Genomic DNA, 24,015 nt, shown 5'->3' with positions numbered 1-24,015 from the left:
ACAAGAAATGGTAGGTTTCAGACCGGCCTCTGCACACAAGATGTTATGCTGAGACTTAAACAGGACATCTTCGATCAAAGCACCAAGGACACAAAGGCCATCCTAGGCCTAGACCTAACCAAAGCATTTGATAACGCAAAACACGACGCAGTCCTCGCTGGATTTCAGGAAATCGAAGTAGGTGAGAAGACATACAGCTACGTCAAAGGCTTGCTATCGAACAGAGAGATAATCGTGCAAATCCAGGACATTTAATCCCCCACAACCAAACTAGAGAGCAAGAGCACCCCTCAGGGCTCCTTCCTATCCCCATTTCTGTTCAACGCAAAAATGAGAGCACTCACCGCATTATTAAATCCAATTCAAGAGCTTAAGTTCAGCATGTACACTGATTGCATCATAAATCTTTGGATTAATAAGGGCAGCGACCGCGGAGTCAGAACAGAAGTTGCAAACTGCCGCAAACGTGGTGGTTAAATACGTGGCAGATGAGCTCTATCCTGCTCCCCGGAAAAATCGGAATTTTCATCTACCACCGAGAAAAAAGAAAGACGTAGACATTATATATGTGGTAGAAAACACTCTCGTCCCGATAGTAGATGAAATAAGAATCCTGGGAATGTTCATTCAAGCCAATGGACAAAACAGAAACACCGTAAGAAAATTAGGAAACTACGCGACACACGTCCCTGGCATACTAAGAAGAGTCTCGCTCCTAGGCCACTGCCTCAAAGAGCGCAGCCTCCTCAAGGTGACACAAGCTTACGTCATTAGTCGCATTTGCTACGCCACACCCTTCCTAAACATTAAGAAATTGGAGCGCGACAGAACTGACGCCATAATCAAGAAATGCGTCTTCCCATATCCACTTCAACAGAAAAGCTGGAAAGAATGGGAATCCACAATAGATGGCAGGAACTAACTGAGGCGGTGAGAATCGCGCAGCTAGAAAGACTGAGCTAGAAAAAAAACGAGGAGAACCATCCTCGGGTGGACAGGCGCCCAACCAGACAGAGTCCAACGCGAAAAAACAGACATACTGCTAGACATGAGGAAGTATTTGTTGATTTCACCTGTGCCGAGAAACATGCAGCCGATAAACAACAAAAAATGCAGAGAACACAGAGCAAAAACCATCGCCAAAAATATGGGAAACAAGGCAGCCGAACAAGTAGCTTTGTCGACGCGTCAGGCAGAAAACATGGAGCGGCAGTATCAGCAGTGGTAGATGGAGACGGTATACCCGAAATTACAGCCTCGTCACGCACCAGAGGCATAGTTACGGCCGAAGAAGCTGCAATAGCGCTCGCTTGCGTCGGCACACGAGCATACATAATAAATAGCGACAGCAAAACAGCCATTTCGAATTTTGCGAAAGGTAGAAGGTACAGGAGGATGCCAGACGCATCCTCGCAACAAACTCAAATTGATCGAAAAATCTCCATCATATGGATACCTGCGCACGAATCTGTTCCTGGAAACGAGGCTGCACACGCGCTCGCTCAAAGATCTCTGCTACCGATCGGCCGTAGAAAAACCCGGATGCAATGGAATGAAAGATTGTATCATTACATACCACGAACTTACCGAACACTATAAATTACATAGGATATTTCCACTCCCAAATCGGTCTCTCTCCAATAATGAGGGGCGCATTTGGAGGTGGCTACAAGCTGAAAATTACATCTGCCCAGTCTGGCTCTACCTGACACAGACAGCGGATGAAAAAGATTCTAAATGTAAAAATCACGGGAAAAAGGGCACTCTTCCTTCCATAATTTGGGAATGCGCCCATTCCCCGGGCGCCGCCTTAAACCTCAATAGTAGAGAAGCCTGGGAAGTTTCGCTGCGGAGCGAGGACCCCGCCACCCAGCAGCAAGCCACCCGCCTGGCGGCTGAGGGCGTGAAGAAGCAATGCAACTTCACTAGACCTTAGTCTGCGGAGCATCGCCTACCCGCGTCCCAGGCCTGCGTGCCGGGACCGGAGATTTTGGGGCTCCTTCTCGGTAGACAATGAAGTTTTCATTAATTAATCATTCATACAGGCGTATGCGCGCTTTACGTCAAGAATGCATTTGAGGTAAACGCTATGTCCCTACTAGCCCGTTCGTCTTTGTTCAATGCGCTGCTGATCTATGTGGGTGAGTGCGCGCCCTGTGCTTCCTTAGCTTGGCCTTGTGTTGCGCTCTATGTTACCAACAGTAATAAGAATAAGGAATAGTCGGAGTGCACTAGGCAGGCACTCTCAAGTGATGAATAAATGAATGCGAAAATTTGTTTTGAAGGAAGGAAATGACGCAGTAACTGTCTCACACATACTGGTGGACACCCGAACCGCGCAGCAAGGGAAGGGATAAAGGGAGGAGTGAAAGAAAGAAGGACAGGAAAAAAGAAAAAAGGAAACAAGGAAAGGATGAAAGGAAGAAGGAGTGCAAGTAAGGAAGAAAGAAAGAAAAAAAGAAGAGAAGATAGGAAGAAAGGTAGAACGAAAGAGAGGAAGAAAGAGAGAGGAAGAACGAAAGAAGGAAAGAACGAAAGGAAGAAAGGAAGAAAGAAGGAAAGAATGGCATAAATAAATATTAAAAAAGAAGTGCTGTAGTGAAGGTCTGCGGGATAATTTCGACCACCTGGGGAACATTAGAGTCACTGGAAAAACAAACGTGCACTGACATCGCACACGACATTCGCGATTTTTGCGTTTCGCCTCCATCGAAGCACGGCCGCCGTGGTCGCGTTTAAACCCTGGTACAGTTTATCAATATCCCCCCAAAAGAACGTATACAACAACCGTACATTCAATAACGTGAAAACTTGGACTTGTTTGTTCATGTTTACAAGCTGTAGCACATGAAAAGACAAGCGACGGTGGACGAGAAAGCTCTGCGTGCGTCTTTGTCATTAAACGTTCCTTGTCTAAAGATGTGCTACAGCTTAGCAGCTGTACCTTCACGGTACTAATCTATGGGGAGTAAGCTTGGTGGCAAAAGGGAGGGCTTGGTACTATGAACTATGTTCAGGACAACGCAGAGGGCTATGGAATATAGTAATGATAGGCGTAACTTAGGAGAAAGGAAGAGGGCAGAGTGGGTCAGGGAACAAACGCTCGCTGTTGATATCCCAGTTGAAACCCGCCGGAAAAAATGGGCTTGGGTAGTGCACGTGAACCCAACTAGTTTCGCGCGCGCGCGCTCGTTCTTTCTGGCTTGCGCTTCGGCGCCGTTGTGAGAGGAGCTTGCTTCGCGCACGCTATACTCTCTCCGCTCTTGCATGGACGCCGTTGTGAGAGAAGAGCGCACCCGCTCGAGGGTATTCCGCATGCTTTGACACTGCTGTGAATATTTTGCGCGCGTTCTCGTGCTTTAGAGAGGGAGCAGCTCGTGTGCGCGGCGTCAAGCAAATAGTCCAAAAGGGTGCTGTTTTCGTCACGCCCTAGTTTTGTGCCCGGAGCGCATTACCACGTGGTGTACGAAGTGAAAACTGAAATTAAATCCTACCTTCGAACGAAAGTGCAACACGAATGCGTTTCGCGTTTTTTTTTCCTGCATTTCTTCAAATAGTGCTAGCTCAGTTCGATCATCTTGCTTCCGCCGTGCGTGCTGGTGACATGTTTCTGCTACCTTTTTCTTTTCTCTTTCCGCGTTGTTTGAATGGCTTTGGTGCTAGGCTTCCCACCCCAGTTTCGCAGGTCGAATCACGCCGCGTTTAGATTTGTGTGAAATACGAAAGCGCATTTCGCTATATCGGTGTGCATTAATGAATCCAATTCTGCTGAGATTTGAGAGTTTTAGCGTGGGTGTGCGGCAGACACGACCAAAATGGTACCGCTTTGCCGTTCCAACCGTTGTCACTATTGCCTAGGCGCTTCTGTCTTATGGTCGAATTTACAAAAGATGGCGTATTTACCTTCAATATATCTAAAAATATATCTGTTCATCCGGAGCCCTTCGAAAACGACTTTGCGCATAATCTACGTACAGACTTAGGACATTAAACCAAGGGTGTGACATTCCCGTAGAGCCAATGGGGACGATTTTGAAATGCGACGGTGGCGGTGCCTGGGAGTTGGCGGTAAAGGCATAAATTGCTCAAAACTTTTTGAAACAAGCTCAGCCAAGCCAATCCAGAAAAATCCAATATGGCGGCGTTTGTTTACCCGGCTGGTTGCGGGCGGTTGCTCGCGCGTTCGTGGTGCTGGCGGCCGCTAGCTCGATGCAAGCTTCGTAAATACTGGTGACTTGCTGCTCCCGCGCTGCATTCCCGCTTGATTTCCTAAGTACTTACGACATCTGCTTACCCGCTTTTGCATTTCGATGTGTCTGTTGAGGCAGCACGGTGCATGGTGGCGAGCGGCGCGGCCAGCGCGGCTGATTAGCAGCTGCTTAGGGCGCTCGCTCGAGTACCAAAAACGTAAATAGTTTTCTCCAAAGAACAGTTTATTAAAGGAAACATCAGTAGTGACAATCGATGTACAAAATTGATTTTAGGCATCTTGGGCATTGCAATATCAGTGACAATCGTTCTAAAAATCAAAATTAATAAATTCCATTATGGAAACCTAGAACACATGAGCGAGTGCACAGAGAATATATACAGGGTACAAAGAGGTAAGGTACTATCAAGGTAGGTCCGGTACATATAAGCATGTGCTACATTCATGTAGCATATGCTTTTGTGCAGGTTCAGATGAACAGCAGTGAAGTACAACATCCGAGATGTATTGAAATGTATCTGTCTGTGGCTATGCATACACACATACAGAGAAGGGCAGCGAAAAGTTTCAGCCTTTCACTCGTTGCATCAGACTAAGGACAACATAATATGCTGCAGTGCTATAACTTAGTAAACAGATGCCATGAAAAGAACTTAGGTAACCTTGGGTACGTTTAGCTCTTGGCAGATGAGTTACAGGCTTGCATGCTATTGGACACAGCTCGTCTGCCATGCCCTATTTTGGTTTCTTTGTTTTGTAGATACCAAGGGGAGGAAGATGCAACCAGGGCAGGCCGAGAATTGTGTGGAGAAGCGACTTTATGAAAATTCTCTGAACAGTTGTGGCCGTGGCTGGTGACGAACAGTAATTGGAGGTCATTAATTCAGCTTGCGATGACACATTGGGGTGTAACAAAATATGCGTGCGTATAAATAACTCATCTGAGAAATGAAAACGCACAGGGTTCGTAACAGGCCAGTAATGTTTCTCTATGTGGCGTTATACTGCATCTACCACAATGTCCAGTTATTATATTACTGAATGGTAAATTGCAAGTGGTCCGTGTACTGTACAGTATCTGCAAACGCTTATGGACGCCACACAGTTCAGCGTAATGCGCCGGCCGCTGCTATTGTGCCCCTCATGACCCATGTGTTGCTCCAAAAGGTGAAACCCCAAACGCTACAACTTCCAGAAGGAAAAAAAAAAGCAACTACAAATAGCACCGCAGCATATTTCGAGCACGCTTGTATTGGACACCAGCAAACATGTCAAACATTTTTCATCTTATGCGTACACCCCTCTTAAATGTTACAGAGCCGAGCACCTGAGCCAGTCCGCGTTTGCTGCCTGTGGGTTCTGCTCTCTGTTTCATACATCAGGTGCAATGCTGTCAAAGCTAGCGCTCTTGTTTGCGCTGCCTGCATCCATGACCAAAAAGTAGTGCGTTCCTTGTGGTGAGCGAAACATGGTGAATGCTTTGCCTACAGGCTTACTACATGACGCATTTGTCATGAGCTTGATTAAATGCACTGTTATTGCTGACGACACGCTGTTGCTTTGTCAATCCTCAGACCACTCGGCCACAAAACAAGCACGGAATAACATACCTCCCTTCATTTTTCCTTGCTGATTACTTTCGTACATTTCACTGTGTTGTACCTTATGTATGAAATGAACTGTAGCTATCACCAATTTTCCCAGCAGCATAACAGAGGGCAAGCCATGACCAGAGGTTGCCAAGTTATATACCACAAGAACTCCTGGGTTCCGCAGAGCACTTTTTGGTTTTTGCGAGCACCTGAATCGATGTATGCTTCAACATTATGGTGTGCTTCACAAATTTACTTTTTGCACAAATGGCACTGTTACTGATCATAAGAACTATGGTTAGCATACAGCCAGTCATTAACTGAATTCTGGCATTCCTTGAAGGGCACTGAGCCTGTATACTTGTCACGCAGGAAGAAAGAGAAGCCAAAACAAAACGGTTTCCCTAGCACCTCTTGTAAGTTGTTAGCATTCAGCAATATTAATTTGAGAACCAATGGTCATAGCAATGCTCATACTAACAAGGCACACAAGGCTTCTAGAAGGCAAACTTGTACTTTGTAAAAGAAGTAACGCAGCAGGAGCAAAAGCAGTCAGTACAGTATATGTGCAATCGGAGCAGAATTACGGATAAACAGGTACATAAATACTTATATACATAAAAAATAAATAGTACAACAAAAAGTTAAAGAGAGAGCACATGTGTAGTAAGTAGGCAGCATTAAAAATCCAAATACAATAATATCCTAACACAGTGCCTCATGAATTTAGCCGGCTAATTTGCGCCTCTTTCTGGCGGGAGCACTCTGTTTTGTTTTTGACGTCATGCTCCTGTTTAAAAAGGAAAGGTGCCAATGCAGCCTTGTGCGGCAGAATAATTTAAGGAATTTAATTTTGCAGCCTAATGAACAGAAAACAGCTTGCTGGTTAGGCATCCTCTCAACAAGATTCCTGGACACATTGGACAAATGAGCACAGCAAGAGATTTCTTTTCTGAAGGCCGAATCCAATTTCTTTATATAATTTAGACATGCCTCAGAAGTTGCGGCAATTGACTGGAAAAGGTGCTCGGGAACACCATTCTCCTTGAGTAGTGCAAAGAATTGGTGTCGTCCATGGAGAGAGCCACCGTCTGCTGCAAGGAGTGTTCCCTCACATGTGCATTCTGTGGTTCTCTGGTCAAGAAAGCTCTTCACAAGAGTGCCAGCGACATGGTACACAACATTTTCGTATACTATGTCAGGGGCATCTTGTGAAGACGCCTGCAAGTCAGATGAACCTGAGCCTTGCTGCCTGCTGTGGCTTGTGCTTGGAGTGCTGCTTGGTGACAATACTGCAGAAACACTCTCCAAGTTGGTGAGGAACGCATGTGTTGTCACTTCGCAGTTTCCTTGCGAAAGTTTGAAAAGTTGGCCAATCCAAATATGTTTTACAGCAGCCACGAATTGGTACACATTAGGTGTCTCATTGCAGCCATGTTTTTGACGAACTATTGCAAAAAAATTTTCCAACGGATCCTGCTGCAACCGACGAGTGAAAAGATGAGTGTAATCAAAATCTGCCTTTAGATCTGTCCACAGCAGAAGTAAGGCTTTGATTGTAATCTGCCAACCTTTGATGGTGTGTGGTTGCTTGTCCAGAGGACCACCAAAATGCCATTGGGCGATCCAATCTATGCACGACTCAAGGAAGACATGATGTTCCGAGCCTTCTGTCATTGCGTACCGCAACTTGTCGTCCTGCTTTTTCAGGGCCGAACTGTTCAGGCAGTCAAAAAGCTTATCCATCCTTTCCGTGAACTCTGCTGTAAATTTTGCATCAACAGGAAGCTCTTGAATGGCAATGAGAGTGAGGAGTGCCACAGATACGGATTCGCTGAACACTTGTGTGGCGTACTTCACTCTCATGTCAGCAAAGGGCATCCTGTAGATGTGTTGCTCTTTTAGTTTTTTTGCCAATCTGCTTTTGAGATGCTCAACTGGTGTCTTGGAGGCCCGATCAATGTGACGAGTTTTTTTGTAAAGGGTTTCGATGTGTGTCCAGTCAACAACCTCAGAGCCAATGGTGAGCTTATGTCGTCGCAAATTATTTCTTGTGCATTTGATTAGGTGTGGGGTGTCAAACATGAAGTATATTTTGCGGTTGTTGACAACAAAATATGGTTCATGGATAGAATGGATGAGCATTCTTGACAGACTCACATTGTTCGACCCTTGATCACAAATGACCGCTTTCACCAGAAGACCTTTGGTTTGAAGCTGCTGAATTAAATCTAATAGCAGCTTGCGCATTGCAAGAACTGAAGTTGCATTGTGGGACGCTGCAAAGGCTACTGGCTGCATCCAACTTCTTGATATGCCAGACACCGCCATAACAAGGGCTATGTTTGCCACACGAGAAGTCCTAGTATTCCCATCATCTGTGAAGCCAATTACAATATCTTTTGATTGATCATACATCAAATTTTTTTTCAAGGATATTTCATCGAATAAAAGACAGCATGCTTTGTCTTGTAGTGGCCAATCTTTTGTAATTGATTCTATTGCATCCATGGCACCTGGAATGATACCAGGTGTCATTGGGATGTCTGCCAGCCAGCGCCTTAGCGTCCTCACATGTGGCAAATGGAGCATTTCTCTGAGGAAGCGATAAGCTTTTGGAGAGTGAAAGAACAAATTGAGAGCGAATTGTTTCATTTGTTTTGACCAGTGCTTTTTGGATTTCGGAAATGAGCAGAGCCTGATTTGAGCTTTAACCAATTCAAAAAGGTCTTGTGGCAAATGCGGTTCAAGCTTGTTGAGAGCCTCCTGCTGCGTTACTCGCCTTGTGTCGTGCCTTTTCCTAATCCGACTCAGTGCCTTTCGGTACCTGTCGCTTCGAGAATGCAACTTCTCGAAGCGGTTTTTGGTGCGAGGGGTGTACACAACTGCGCCCTTCCTCCGCCGACTCTTGGGCGTTCCTGATGCTGGTGTCATCACTGGCTGTCTGACACTCTCTTTGGCACCGCTGAGGCCACTAGGACCAGCTTCAACTGCAAAAAATATATAAAAAAAGCATATTTATGTTTGCCTCAGAGCGAGACCTACATCTACATCCCTCACAAAATCAAGATTAGGGTGCAGTCACAGGGCTACAGGTTGCCAAACTTGCAGGGCAATGTTTTTGTGTGAAATGATGAATACAGTCGTGCCCCGTTAATATGATCCTCGCTGATAGGGACAGTTTTTTCTGGCGACCAACTTTACGCCTCGCTTAAATGGAAACTAGTTGCTCGTAATACAGACAGGGTAATAGTTAATGGATCTCATTGTTATCCATGTGTTTTGCCTGCTTAATATTCAGAGCAATTTTTCATGACAAGCTTGAGTTAAGCAAATGGAAAAAACCAGAAATATTTATGTGCAGTAAAGCGATACCTACACGCTGTTACGGGCCTGCCGATACCCATCATGAATATATCAAGGTTACCGATGCATACTTTTTCATTGAAGTGGAAGGTTGTAGTTTGCAATAAATTCTAATGTTTTCTTGAGTACTTACCATAATCAGGTGAGTCCCATGATGCTGATGCAATCACTCTGATGGGTGTGCTTTGGGCAGCACCTGTCAAATAAATAAACACACTGTGGGAGGCTTCAACCAAGTATTTTAATTCTCAGGTGCACATTTTTAGCCTGGCTACGCAGCGTGTATGTGAATGGTAAGCAACAGGCTAGTGAAGCAATTTCCACAAAAAGTACCTGAGAAGGCTATCCAATGTTTTCATTGAGCTGAATGAAAAATTACCTGTAAATATAATTCTGTACAGATAACACAGGGGTCCACCACGTAAACAATGCATTCATACATATGCACACAGAAAAATATATGAAATACTAGTTGGTGAGCATAAAGTTAACACTTGTTTCTTCTCTTCTGAAACAAATGTCTGGCATCCGAAGTAGTGGTACAGTAAGATGTGCCGACGTGCACCTAATTATTGCACACCACGACATAATTGCACACTGCTGCTATTGCAGAGGGTTAATTTATTACGTGCAAATCTGCAGCAATAGTGCTGCAGTCCATTGTTGAATTTTCATAGATTATCACTGCACTATTAGTGCATTGCACCTACCTTCTTCGTCAGCTGGGGGAGGGGGCGTAGTCTGCACATCAGTGAGCTGCGGGGCACGTGAAGAGTGTGGGTCGTCTGCAATTAAACGACCGCTTAGACACTCCCAATCTAAAGAAATCAGCCAGCAAAGTAATTACATATGTTTATTTTTTTGTGCTATGACAGAGCCCTCAGCATAAGTAATACTGCATTACAGGGTTAGCCTGAACCAAATGAAAAGTTCTTCATTTCAAGCTGTAATGTAAAACAGATCCTGACTTAGTGCACCTACCTGTGTCATGGACAGCAGAATCTGCACCAGCAATTGTGCCTAGCCCAAGTGTTGATGGCAACGGCAAGTAGTCTGAAATATAGGTACCACTTAGTTACTCCCAAGGAAAACAAACCAACTGGTGTAGTGAGACATTAGGAATGTTTTCCTATGCAAGATTGCAGGAAGACTTACCGTGACCAAGCATGACTTCCACTGGTGCAGCAGTGGACTGTAGTGGTGAAGCGGATTCAATGCCTATGCGAACAAGGAAAAAAAGATAGCCAATCAAGCTCTGCATAGCAGCACCTTCTGCTCAGTGCACAGTATGGCCTTGATGTTCTATTTGGAACGGTTTCTCTTGCTGGGAGTTAGTGTGATCTTAAATTGGGCTTAAATCGTTTTTGTGAGTTTGTAGGCAGTTACGATTAAAAAGGAAAAATTTGTGCGATCAATATACCGCGACATACAAAATAGCGCAGCAGCACACAGGAAGAAGAATGAAAACACACAAACGAACACTTTACTGTGAACCACGAGGCCATAAATTCACTTGATGTGCATTGTAGGAAATACAAATCAAACTGCAAACCTATCTATGAAGCGTGCAATGTCACCACTATTAATGCTTGCAAACTTATTCCCGAAATCATTCAGGAAGAAATCAGATAGCCTAAGTGACATGTGCATCGCTAAATATCCTGGCGGGTTGCTCCTCAAAGAACCATTTTTACCTTAGAAACCGGTAAAATGTTTACTCTCCATGCTTGCACAATATGCGGCCACTTCATGTATAATTACCGCCTCGTGTGTCACAATAAGCTGCTGGCAGTTTGTGCGTGTGTGTGTTCTTTCTTGACCCTGTGTGCTATTTTGGAGTGAATTCGCGCAGTCTGCCCTCTATTCACCGCAGCGAACAGTAAGTAATAATGACAAGAATACTAAACATAGAGTTGTAAAAATTATTTTCCTCACTGCTGCTGGAGTGCACTATCCAGCATCTGATTGTTAATATGGTTAAGAGAAATTTAAGCTACAACATGGTACACAACTGCAGTCTGATGCAACTGAAACAATGGCCACATGACATTGAAGCAGGAAAGTTTTGTGCCCGGGAAGTGATGTTTGCAGTTAGCCTCTATGAATGCAATTGTTCCCTTTGGTCTTACATTTACAGGATGGGTTTTTCTGAAAATAGTGCCCTCACCTTGTGCCGCACCTTCTTCATAGAAATCTGCAACAAAACAGCCACAGGATATACTGAGGGATCAAGCTTGGGAAGAATTTACTGGGAGAGGAATTTTGCTTACCCGGGTGCACCAAGGCTCTCAGACGAGGCTCATGCACCTTCACGGAAGGGACTGCTTCATGCGTGAGCCTTGTGCAGGCATCACTAGTGAAGCAATCCCTCGTGAAGTGCTTTGAGCAGAGCCTGTATGTTTTGTAGACCTTTTCCCTTGGTGTCTCCAGGAGTTCAAGCCTATTGGCATATTTCATCCAAATGGAGAATCTGAAAAACAGCCAAATAACATGATTTCATACATTTTAAAGGTTTGCATACCTCACTTCAGGAATGCTTATTAGCATCTCCTTACACAGCAAAGGGGTACGAACATTATATAACATATATGCGTGAAAACAACTGTGGCAGGATGCAAGCAAAATAAGACAGCAGTTTGTAACAATGTGCCACAGCCTGCTAGTCTATTGCTATGCTGGCCAATCGAAACGATGAATGAAATCACCTTTTTAATGTCTGGCTATGATCGACAAGCCAGAACCTTTAAAATTCTTGAGCTTATGTTTTCTTTTGTGATCTGCTTTTGGTTTAGGTAACAATAACTAGTTCTTTGTTCCAACTGCTTTTTGGGTGCGGCATAATTTTGTGCAGCAGATAGAAATGGGGACAGAGCTTCACTGCAGACTTAAGCTCTATCTGATCATAGCAATTATTCCACTCACACTTTTCTCTAGGTAACTGCATACTAACCACCACCCATGATTCGTTCTTTTCTAATTCCTCCATTAAACACAAGTGCCAATGTAGCTATGCTATGGAAGACAGCTGCTTGCCCACAAATTTGAAGTCTGGATTAAGAACAGCAGGTAAATGAACCAGTAGGCACAGTTTTTCATCTTTTGCTTTCACTGTGATCAAATGGGAAGTGTGAAAGGGATGTGAGCAGAACATCAACAGGAAACACTGCTCTTTCAAGAAACTGAAGGTGCAGGCAAATAGCATGGGTCCAGAAGAAGGGGAAAAAAGTGCTTAAGCAAGGGAAATGTCCCAAAAAAGACACAGACAAGAAGAAAGCGACCTTCGCCTTCCCCTCACCCACCCGCCGGAAACGAGCGTTTCCGGCGTACTAGGCGAAACTATTTGCGAGCTTCCCAAAAGCTGTCAAGGACAAGGCACGAGATAAGAGACATATGTGAGGAGATGGGAATAATGCGGAGAGTTCAGAGCCCTCCAAGGTCAGTCGTGCGCCCCGCGAGCGAGCAGCGTAGAGGACAGCCGGGGTGGAGTGTGGAGCGAAATTTACAATGCTGGAGCGGCAGCACTACGGTAGGCAATAGTTTCGAGAAACGCTTCCACGGAGTACATGGGTGGTTGAGCGCGGATATCGCGAGGAAAAGCTCCGGTAAAAGTAAGAAAAACAAGACCGGCGGACTTTCTATATGCGGCTCACGGCGTGCAATGGACTTTCAGCGCGGTGTCCAACACTAGTGGTGTTAGTCTGAACAGCTCGATAATTTATGTGACGTGCATCACTGCTGCAGAAACCATGCACGAACACGCAAGAAATAATATTCAAGCGCGCTGAACTCCGTAAAGAAACAGCCAAACTGAGCATTACAATTACTCCGCTGACGACGCTATAGGCACAGAAGTTAGAATATTCATATTTAAAATACACTCTGAGGGCACCGGAATCTGCGGGGAATAAGCTTTTAAAGGCAGCGAGAAAAGTCACTGAGTCAGACACACACACACACACATGCGAACAAGCAAGCAAGGTAACTAACGGTCCCACGCTTATGAGAGGCAACGGCTGTTGGGCCATCTCAAACTGCAGCACCTTCCCTTAATTTTGCTTTAATGTCCTTAAACGTACTTATCAAACTCATCTCGCAAAACCAAAGCCACTGCAGTAAACAGCGCCAGGTTAAACTAGTTCTATTCCGTCGGCAATTTCAAATGGTAACGACCAAGGGCGGTCAAAACAAAGGTACAACGGTCGCCAACGGCTATGCAAAGAGGGATACGATAGTCAGTGAATTCATAAATACCTGTGGTCAGAAGGAAATCTGAAGAGATGTTCTCCACTCTTGCCGGATGTGCTGCACCACTTCGCGCAACAATACATATGCGACATGACGCTGAGGACGGTAATCACGCTGGTCCAGTGCGCACGTCGCGTCGGCAGTCGCTCGCGTAGTTTCGGTCGTTTCGGTATGCTTGCGCCGGTCGCTGTCGCTGTCGTCTGCTGCCACTGCGCTGCAGCGTTGCCCGCGGCGGCGCTGGCGGCGCAGACGCGTTGTGTCATTTTCGCAATTTATTTCTTTGATATACTATTTTTAATGCTTACGACTGGTTATATTTTCATTCATAAGCATGTTTGTGTTGTCTACTATGGTCGAGAAATTTTACTTTTTATTAGGCTTGACTCCAGACGCGTTTGCCGCCAGATACCAGGATCGCTGCAATCGTTCCGACCGTGGCGACACTTACGGCGCGGACGCGCAACTTGCAACATGCCACAGCACTGATTAAACTCACAAACCACTGGCACAATTTACTTCTGATGCGCATCAACGGGGCACGGAACACTATTGTGCGGCCGTCCGAGGCCTACAGTCTGTGGTTTGTAATCTGCAGAGCCGCACTGCTACCACGTGTGCACAACCGATACACAAGGTTAGTTCACATGTGGAATTATGTCTGCCATCTTCGCCTTCGCAATTGTATGCGCTGCCAGTTTACATGGTGTCGGCCGAGTACGTGCTCATATATTAAGTGCTGCGACTAGGAACAAGAACAGAGAAGGAAGACAAGGACAAGCGCTACTAACAACTGAAAGTTTATTTGAAAAAAACACAGATTATATGCACACAACTGACAACCCAAAGCGCCTGCGCTTCCCCCACCAGGCACGCAAAAGAGTTAAAAATCTAGATACAAAATTTCACACTCATGTAAGTTTACAGATGGTGTGCTAACGCACGTGTCGATGTTCTTGTAAATGTGATAGGCTTCACACAGCTCCCTAGTTAACTGATCTGGATGTCTGAATTTAATCTTAGCCCTGTTAAGCAGAGGAAAGCATGCTTTTTTGTTAGACACACCGGGTTTGTTTAGAAGACAATCTCTGTAATGAAGGGACAGATTTGATGAAGGAGCACCAATCAAAGAGGTTCTATGCTGACGTAAGCGTGTATTTATGCATTTACCGGTTTGCCCAATGTAACTCTTGCCGCATTTAAAAGGGATGTCATAAACCACTCCCTCTGCACATGGCACAAAGGTTGACTCATGATCCACCTGGCATGCATTTTTTCTTTTGCCTCTTATTTGCTTCTGTTCCCGGGCTCTTTTGTCAACAATAGCACAAACCTTGCCTAGTTTATTAGGGACCGAAAGGAGCACTTTTACCCCATATCTAGTGCCAACCTGCTTAAGCCTATGGGATAACTGATGAATGTAGGGTATTATCGCATACTTCGTTCTGTCATTGCCGGAATTTTCCTGTGCTTCATGTCTACCAAACGACTTCATCTTCTTCAGGATCTTGTTGCTAGCAAGCGCTATCACATCTTTGGGGAAGCCCGCTGACCTTAGCCTTTGAACTTGCTTATCGAAACTGCTGCCTAAAGTATGAATACATGACTTAGTAAGTGCAGATCCTAAACAAGACACTGCTATGCCACATTTAACTATTTTCGAGTGCCCGGACTGATAATTTAGCAAGGGCTTTTCCGACCGCTGTAGGAAGGACCAACAAACATGGTTCACCTTTTTCTCCAATCTAATATCCAAGAATTGCAGCTGATTATCTTCCGGTAATTCAAAGGTAAATTTCAGACCAAACCCGCAGTTTTCAAAAGTCTTTAAAATGTCATCCACATGTGCCTTGAAGTCATGGGATTCAACAAAAACAAGATAATCGTCTACATACCGGAAGATTTGTTTTACACGGTTGTCTAAGTTAACTTTAATGCTCCTATCAGCATAGGAAAGAAAGATATTACTAAGTACCGGAGCCACTTTTGAGCCAATGCACACTCCTGTTTTTTGAACATATAGCCTGCCTTCCCAATCAACAAATGTGGATTTGAGATAAAATGACACAAGCTCCAAAAACGAGCCCACAGAAACGCCACACTTTGAAATGAATGCTTCTTCATCATTATCCTCTACTATACATTTCTAAACACACTGGAGGAGCCTATCATGTGGCAATGAATAGAATAAATCCTGCACATCAATACTAAACATATCACACCCACCAGGATTATTTAGTTTCAGATATTGCACAACCGCCTCGGAATTAGATACAAGAAACGGGTCTTCTACTGTCAGTGAACAAAATTTACTTTGCAAAAAACTTGAAACGGCATGTTGCCAAGTTCCCCGTTCAGTAACAATGCAACGGAAGGGGATGTCAGTTTTATGAGTTTTGGCAGCAAAAAACACTTCTAAAAAGTTGCCTTTCGCCTTCTTAATGGATGCTTGCAGGCCAACTAAATTCATATCACCTACCAGCCTTAACGCCTCGCTTTTTTGTTTAAGGGCACTGGAACGCACAGGCTTAAAGTTTTTGGCAACTGAATTCCTAGCCTTCTCACGGAAAAGTTTCTCTGGCAGCGTAACGAAATAACCTTCTTTATCCGAGACAACCACGCGAAGTTTTTCGGACGTCAAGAAATCGGTCAAGTGCGCAAAGTCCCACCTTTTGGCCGGCCCTCCGCCACTCTTCTTGAGGGCCTCAACACATTCCACAACGCACCTAGGCTGCTCCTCTTTCCGTGCTTGGCGCGCGATTGACCTTCCAAGAGCCAACTTTTCTTCTTTTCCCAAAGAAGGCTGGACACCGAATTTTGGACCCAACTTTAGAATCTTCTGGAACTTCTCTGGCACCGGCTGATCACCCAGGACCAAGAGCTTTCCCTCGGAGCACAGAGACGCTGTACTCGAGGGAAACCACGGGCGGGCGGTGTACCAAAGGAACTCGGTGTGTTTTTTCGCTTGTTCGCACCACTCATGGAAGTGCCGCACACGATTTTTGTCCTTCCCACACACCACCCAAAGGCAATCCTTGTAGTATCGATGTTGACGCCACCACTCTGAAGATGCAATCCGGCAAATCCTGCGGCTGTGCCCTTTAGATGGGAGGAGGCCACCGCACATAACTTGGACCTCAACTGGGCAAAGAGCACGTCTGGCATGCCACGAAGCTACCCTTGCTTTGAAGGCACAAACTGCAATTAGGGAAGCCAGAGCTGCCTGGTTGTCAAAAGGAGCGGGATTAGGACATAGAAAAGAGCTCAATGTACTAGAAATGAACTGTAGCAAAATGGTGGTTTGAGCTAGTTGGTACATATTCACAATTTAACCAGCGCTGCGACTAGGAACAAGAACAGAGAAGGAAGACAAGGACAAGCGCTACTAACAACTGAAAGTTTATTTGAAAAAAACACAGATTATATGCACACAACTGACAACCCAAAGCGCCTGCGCTTCCCCCACCAGGCACGCAAAAGAGTTAAAAATCTAGATACAAAATTTCACACTCATGTAAGTTTACAGATGGTGTGCTAACGCACGTGTCGATGTTCTTGTAAATGTGATAGGCTTCACACAACTCCCTAGTTAACTGATCTGGATGTCTGAATTTAATCTTAGCCCTGTTAAGCAGAGGAAAGCATGCTTTTTTGTTAGACACACCGGGTTTGTTTAGAAGACAATCTCTGTAATGAAGGGACAGATTTGATGAAGGAGCACCAATCAAAGAGGTTCTATGCTGACGTAAGCGTGTATTTATGCATTTACCGGTTTGCCCAATGTAACTCTTGCCGCATTTAAAAGGTATGTCATAAACCACTCCCTCTGCACATGGCACAAAGGTTGACTCATGATCCACCTGGCATGCATTTTTTCTTTTGCCTCTTATTTGCTTCTGTTCCCGGGCTCTTTTGTCAACAATAGCACAAACCTTACCTAGTTTATTAGGGACCGAAAAGAGCACTTTTACCCCATATCTAGTGCCAACCTGCTTAAGCCTATGGGATAACTGATGAATGTAGGGTATTATCGCATACTTCGTTCTGTCATTGCCGGAATTTTCCTGTGCTTCATGTCTACCAAACGACTTCATCTTCTTCAGGATCTTGTTGCTAGCAAGCGCTATCACATCTTTGGGGAAGCCCGCTGACCTTAGCCTTTGAACTTGCTTATCGAAACTGCTGCCTAAAGTATGAATACATGACTTAGTAAGTGCAGATCCTAAACAAGACACTGCTATGCCACATTTAACTATTTTCGAGTGCCCGGACTGATAATTTAGCAAGGGCTTTTCCGACCGCTGTAGGAAGCCCGCTGTAGGAAGGTCGGAAAAGCCCTTGCTAAATTATCAGTCCGGGCACTCGAAAATAGTTAAATGTGGCATAGCAGTGTCTTGTTTAGGATCTGCACTTACTAAGTCATGTATTCATACTTTAGGCAGCAGTTTCGATAAGCAAGTTCAAAGGCTAAGGTCAGCGGGCTTCCCCAAAGATGTGATAGCGCTTGCTAGCAACAAGATCCTGAAGAAGATGAAGTCGTTTGGTAGACATGAAGCACAGGAAAATTCCGGCAATGACAGAACGAAGTATGCGATAATACCCTACATTCATCAGTTATCCCATAGGCTTAAGCAGGTTGGCACTAGATATGGGGTAAAAGTGCTCTTTTCGGTCCCTAATAAACTAGGCAAGGTTTGTGCTATTGTTGACAAAAGAGCCCGGGAACAGAAGCAAATAAGAGGCAAAAGAAAAAATGCATGCCAGGTGGATCATGAGTCAACCTTTTGTGCCATGTGCAGAGGGAGTGGTTTATGACATACCTTTTAAATGCGGCAAGAGTTACATTGGGCAAACCGGTAAATGCATAAATACACGCTTACGTCAGCATAGAACCTCTTTGATTGGTGCTCCTTCATCAAATCTGTCCCTTCATTACAGAGATTGTCTTCTAAACAAACCCGGTGTGTCTAACAAAAAAGCATGCTTTCCTCTGCTTAACAGGGCTAAGATTAAATTCAGACATCCAGATCAGTTAACTAGGGAGTTGTGTGAAGCCTATCACATTTACAAGAACATCGACACGTGCGTTAGCACACCATCTGTAAACTTACATGAGTGTGAAATTTTGTATCTAGATTTTTAACTCTTTTGCGTGCCTGGTGGGGGAAGCGCAGGCGCTTTGGGTTGTCAGTTGTGTGCATATAATCTGTGTTTTTTTCAAATAAACTTTCAGTTGTTAGTAGCGCTTGTCCTTGTCTTCCTTCTCTGTTCTTGTTCCTAGTCGCAGCGCTGGTGAAATTGTGAATATGTACCAACTAGCTCAAACCACCATTTTGCTATATTAAGTGCCCACCAACGCTCTCTCTTCTTGCCGCAGGTGAATGATCACTAGTACTATTTTTTATCAATACTGCAGCGCCCAATACTGCACCGGTACTTCGCATTGAACGATCCTTGCCACCTGGGTAATTTCTGTTGACAGCACACATACACACAGCAGTAAGCAAATGCGTCATTTCAGGGAAGCCAACAAGTCAAGCAAGGCACTTCCCCGCTTTTAGGCAACCATGGTGCCGCGGGCCACTTCGATCACCGCGTAAAAATTGCCCGCCGACGTATATAAACGGCGCACTGTGCAGTCGTCAGGCTGCGCTCGCATCCGTCGTGCCCGCGGGGAGACGGGCCCGAGCAGCACGCGACCACAGCCAGTCAGAGCGCCGCGGCGGCGTCGCGCCCGATTGACGCTTCAGAATTACGCCGCTAGGGGAGGAGCAGGGCGCTGTCGTCGCGGGGCAAACTTTAGGTTGGGGTCCCTATAGGATGGGATAGCACAGAATTAGGTGGCGGATGAGAATAGGAACTTTGCAGGCATAGGGTGGGTGCAGCTGACACAGGATAGGTTTAAGTGGAGAGACATGAGAGAGGCCTTTGTCCTGTGTTGCACCCGCACGTCGCTGTCTATGCACGCATTCTGTGCAGCGCTACTGAGTGTTCTATGCAACACAGGCTGCAACGATCGCGTTTCATGCCCCGTTGTTGCAAAACCACCTAGAACTTCTATGTGGCTTTGGTAGTTGCCGTTCAGCTGGCCTTCACCGGAAGGTAAAGAGCGGCCGTGAGCTCGAGCCGGCAGTCGTGTATAGCGTATGTTGCGAACTAATAAAGCGCGGTGATTTCAGCTTGATGGTTCATCACAGAATAGGAAATTTGCAACGCAAAAAACGACTTTGTGTACGGACTTTTATGGCTGTAGACTACGTGATGTATTATTTTTCAAAACCTACCAATACAGAAAGGGCTTCTATGTACGAGATGCGGACAATATACACTCGTTGTGGACTATGTAGTAAAGACAGATCTTTCTTTTTTTTCAATCTGAATTGAGCCCTGGAGACTATGCGGCGGGTGCGGAAGTTATACCGGAAGTTACGGTGGTTACTCCTTTGGTTGGGTCATGCGGACGGTACTACGATGAGGCCTAACCGGGCCCTCTAAGTTGCCACAGGGAGCACTGTAAAATTCTCGGCAAACTAAATGTAACCGTATGTTTACCTGCACAGCACCGAATCCATGTGGACCGAGGAAAGTCTCGCACTCTTCAGCAATGTCGCTGAAGCGCCACTCGAACAGCTGCACAATCACGCTGCGGAAGGGCAGCATGTTGGTCTCCTGCATCCTGGGGCGCCTCGTTGTAGTGCTCGGTCCATCCCGGGGCGGGAGGGGTCTCACTGCGCCATGTCAGAGGCGCCATGTAGAGGAGGCGACGACATTTGGCGGTAATCGCTGTGCTTCACTTCAAACCGCAGATACTCATCAGCGTCTCATATGCACCACTATCTGCCCGACGTACAGTGCATCTCAAAAACTGCACCATGTTCATTTTTGTTTCTAACATGACCTCTCATACCTCTTAGATTTCCCGTCATTTGAACGCAGCTGGGAAGTAAGGGTGAGAATATCGCCTGATGAATTAAGGGTGCGAATTCATATCGGAAGACAATTTCTAGACCATTTCTAAATAAAATAGAATAAAAAATGAAAGGAATGAAGAATATAATAAGAATAAGAAAAATAATTAAATAAATAAATAATGTTTGCCCCCAAACTAACCACTTAAATTACTTTTACAGAGTGTGCACTGCGCAAAAGTTTCACTACGGGCAAAGTAAATGTGTATGCACACAACGCAATATCAGGAATACGGTGCATTACAGAATGCCAAACTTACGCGCATGCATTGTAAGCAAGGCAGTTGCTAGCTTATTGATTCTTTTCTCGTCGAAGTCGCACACACAACAACTCCTCCTAATTTTCGTTCTCAATACAAAAAAACGGTTTTATGGCTCTTGCTGCCTACGGTGGCGTTCATTCGGTAGCAAAAGAAGCAATTATTGCCAAAAAGATTGGATTTGTAAATTCTTCCGTAACTCGATTTGAAGTTGTAACGTCAGGGCCCTGAAAGACTCCTTGATCACATTTGATAATGAATAGCGGTGTATCCTAACTTCAGGAATCAGGATGAAAATAGAGCTTTAGTATACCAGGTTGTGCGTGAATACATATACTTAAGAGAATAACGGGCGCAGAGTATGCATGCGCAGAATGCTATTGGGGAAAATAGTGTATGCGTACACATAATATTCTCATATGTTAGCACTGCGGCTTTGGCGTAATTAACGTGAAAACTTGGTGGCGTCCTTCCAAGCGAGCGCCGGCTGCTCCAGCCGAATAAGCAGCCCTTGCGGATCCGGTCAGCATGTTTACCGGTAACCGCTGGTGTTGCGCTTCCCTATGACTAGCCTTGCTTCGACGACAAAGTACACATTGTAATTTTGAGACACTCGCGATACCGGGCGTGCTGAAGACTAATGGGGACTCCATCTGCGCTGCAACCGTCCTCAACTGCTCGGAAGTAATATAAACACTTTCTCGGCTTTCCCACGGTGTTCTTAAGCATTTTAGTGTTTTAGCAGGCACATAATATTAAATCCGCATAAACAATTCGAGCGTTGCATATCATATGGCAGAAAATATTCCTTCTCGAGTGGTTTGTATATAGTAACCATTTTCTTAATTTGATGGCGCCATAGTATGTATATTTCTTATTTGACATACTTTTGATGGCCCAGGCATTTATTGAGGATACTGTCGGCGGTAATAGGCGTCACTGTATTAACAGCATGTTAAAGGTAGTGATATATATTATTTAACCAAATTAGGGGCTGCGGGAATCTTTTTAAAAGAACCTTCCACCCCATGTAATGACGATCGTTTTTAACGTTTCCAGAACGCTGTAGTAAAACTCTCTGTGGGGAAATGTAGCTTGCTGCATGCTAACGTAATTTTTCTTAGGTCCGCTGTTACGTCAACACTATACTTAAACTCTCTAAAACGTTTGGATACAATATATCGGAAAAGCTTCTTAAACATAGATTTATTAGAGGTACAATGCCTCGAAATCTGCGAAGTCTCTTGGGCGAAAGGCACACGGGTGCCTTTCTGCCTATCGCCTGCACCGAAACGGGGCTGCCGCGGTAGGGTTCTAACACAGGTGTAGCGGCTCAGTAGACGAACGCCTCAACCAGTGAGTGACCGGGGCGGGGTAGGATTGCCCGGCCCATCTAATGAATTCAGAGCCGGCACACTAGAGGACAATTAAATGCTCATCGTCCCACTCATCAGGATCCGAGGATTCCAGCAAGGACATCCAGCAAAACGGAGATGGAACATCTACACACCTCCGCCTCTGCGAGAGCACGACAAAAATTTTGTTGATGATCAGCCGCATCACCAGTCGGCATAACGGGATGAAAAAGAGGATCTCACAAGACTCGTTCATGTGCTCACCAGTCGCATGGCCTTCGCTACCTCTTAATCACACTGCCCCTTAAAACTGAGGGAAAGGGATCAGCTAGAAATTCACTTGCGCGAAATCTACAAGCAGGCGTTAGGTCGACCGACACTCGCATATACATGCAAACGCGAAGCTGTAGGCATACACCACACTGCCCGCGAACTCAACAACACCATCTGACAAACTAGTTGGAGTATGCGCCGCTGTGGACAAGGGTGGCGCTGGTGAAACCTCAGATTAGCTTACAACAAAATGTAAATACCCCCGAAAGTAGGTGACTGGGCAGCCGGAGCCATAGATTATGAGTTGGTGGAGCACCATAGGCGACATCGGAGGTCATGGCTTCGGATACCACCGGCAGCATGTGGTTGTTCTACGGGGAAAGCTGTCAGCGTTCGCTCCTGGATTTCGTGTCGCTGTAGAAGTAGAAGTTACAGTAGTAAGAGTAGTATTAGCAGCGCTAGTAGTAGTAGTAGTAGCAGCCGGCGCAACAGATGGGTGGTTGCCATGGGAACCATCCGGAAGGTGTTACCTTGAAAGGAGGATAGCAAGAAGGAAGTGGAGGTTTTATTTGGTTTTGGTTGATGAGGCTTGACGTCCCAAACCGACTCAGGCTATGAAGGACGCCATAGTGAAGGGCTCCGGAAAATTCGACCACCTGGGGTTTATGCGTGCAGGATGGTTACCACCTGAACAATCCGGAGGACGGTTGCCATGGAAGGAGGTGGATGCGGCAGAGCGAAGAATGTGGACCCGGAGGGGTGTTGCCACGGAAACTACCAGGACACTGGCTACGGCCTTAGGAGGATGGGTACCATGGAAGGATAGCATGGTGAGGAGGAGCATAGTGTGGCGAGAGCGAAGCGCGTAACCAGGAGGTGGCTGCTGGGGGCACTATCGACGAATACATGCGAAAGTAGAAGCTTGGTCGTCCGCTGTCATACTTCAGTTGGTGGAGCACCGTACGTAATATTCGGAGGTCGTCGGTTCAGATCCCACTGGTGCAAGTGTTTTTCTACCTTATAGTCAATCTTAAAATGATTAAACACTAAGTTACTACTGATCAATCTTACAAATAAAAACAGGAAAATTCTCTATGCTTTCCTTCGTTTCGGCGACTCTTGACTTTTCTAACACATATTCCACCCATCTCAGCTGACAGATATGCTCTCTACTACTTTGGTTTGCCATCCAGCAAACTCAGACGGCCGCCATCACCTCCTACATAGGTGCCACATCAAATTCTGCCTGGCCGAATTAAAGCTGGTATATTTGCATTAGACATGAATGATCATCTAAAAAAAAATGTTTGTGCTTAAAAAGGTGTGTCAGTCGAAAACACACCTCACAGATACATGTAACACAACATGTAACGTACTCAGCAGGCACTGAACACATGTGGGGCGTCTATTTCAGAGGCTTAGTGACGGGGGCGGAGAGCTCAACGCGATGATGATGATGATGATGTCCTCAGGCTGAATGGCGCATACCCACGGCGGGGATTGCCCAGGCTGCATTGCTGATACAAACAGACACATGTGTAAGGAGTGGAGTAATTGGATAACTTTATGACGAAGACTCGAATTTGGAATAAAAAGCTGACAAAAAAATACTGAACTGAAAAAGCTGCGATTCTCAACCCGGCCAGGCCGACCAGCTTCTTTTTCCTCTGCGCTTCCGACCTCCTCTTCTTCGTCGTCGACACAAAGCACGTTACAATATAGCATGCTATAGCATCACGGTTTTTCGCG

The 24,015-nt window shown here is 45.4% G+C and overlaps 2 protein-coding genes and 1 long non-coding RNA gene across 3 annotated transcripts in view; 1 reads left to right on the top strand and 2 right to left on the bottom strand.

Moving 5' to 3' along the window:
• LOC144111039 (alpha-amylase-like) overlaps window positions 1-24,015 on the bottom strand; it is a 644,630-nt gene that overhangs the window by 349,060 nt on the left and 271,555 nt on the right. The window contains exon 9 of the mRNA XM_077644138.1: window positions 19,963-20,138. Within this exon, the coding sequence (XP_077500264.1) occupies window positions 19,963-20,138 (176 nt within the window). The remainder of the gene's footprint in view (window positions 1-19,962; window positions 20,139-24,015) is intronic.
• Window positions 4,001-5,758, top strand: LOC144111042 (uncharacterized). The gene is made up of 2 exons (XR_013309971.1): window positions 4,001-4,273; window positions 4,971-5,758. It is a non-coding gene; the product is annotated as an uncharacterized LOC144111042 (long non-coding RNA).
• On the bottom strand, window positions 8,831-11,640 carry LOC144111041 (uncharacterized). Its single transcript, XM_077644140.1, has 6 exons — window positions 11,439-11,640; window positions 11,336-11,362; window positions 10,324-10,386; window positions 10,150-10,221; window positions 9,879-9,953; window positions 8,831-9,364 (listed from the first exon to the last, which is right to left on the bottom strand). Exons 1-6 carry the CDS (start codon window positions 11,623-11,625, stop codon window positions 9,279-9,281), a joined length of 510 nt encoding a protein of 169 aa, XP_077500266.1. The 5' UTR covers window positions 11,626-11,640; the 3' UTR covers window positions 8,831-9,278.

This window comes from Amblyomma americanum, chromosome 11 (genome assembly GCF_052857255.1).
Source record: "Amblyomma americanum isolate KBUSLIRL-KWMA chromosome 11, ASM5285725v1, whole genome shotgun sequence".
Classification (NCBI taxonomy): domain Eukaryota; kingdom Metazoa; phylum Arthropoda; class Arachnida; order Ixodida; family Ixodidae; genus Amblyomma; species Amblyomma americanum.
The sequence above is the reverse complement of the archived record's forward strand: the minus strand, read 5'-3'. Positions and strand labels throughout refer to the sequence as shown.

Bases quoted from the DNA above. Each gene is read 5' to 3' on its own strand.
- LOC144111041 (XM_077644140.1), bottom strand. From the start codon at position 11,625: ATGAAATATGCCAATAGGCTTGAACTCCTGGAGACACCAAGGGAAAAG. The intron at 9,954-10,149 runs GTAGGTGCACTA...GTTTAATTGCAG, and splicing joins TTCTGCTGTCCATGACACAG to ACGACCCACACTCTTCACGT. The intron at 9,365-9,878 runs GTAGGTGCAATG...TTTATTTGACAG, and splicing joins TCCCCCAGCTGACGAAGAAG to GTGCTGCCCAAAGCACACCC.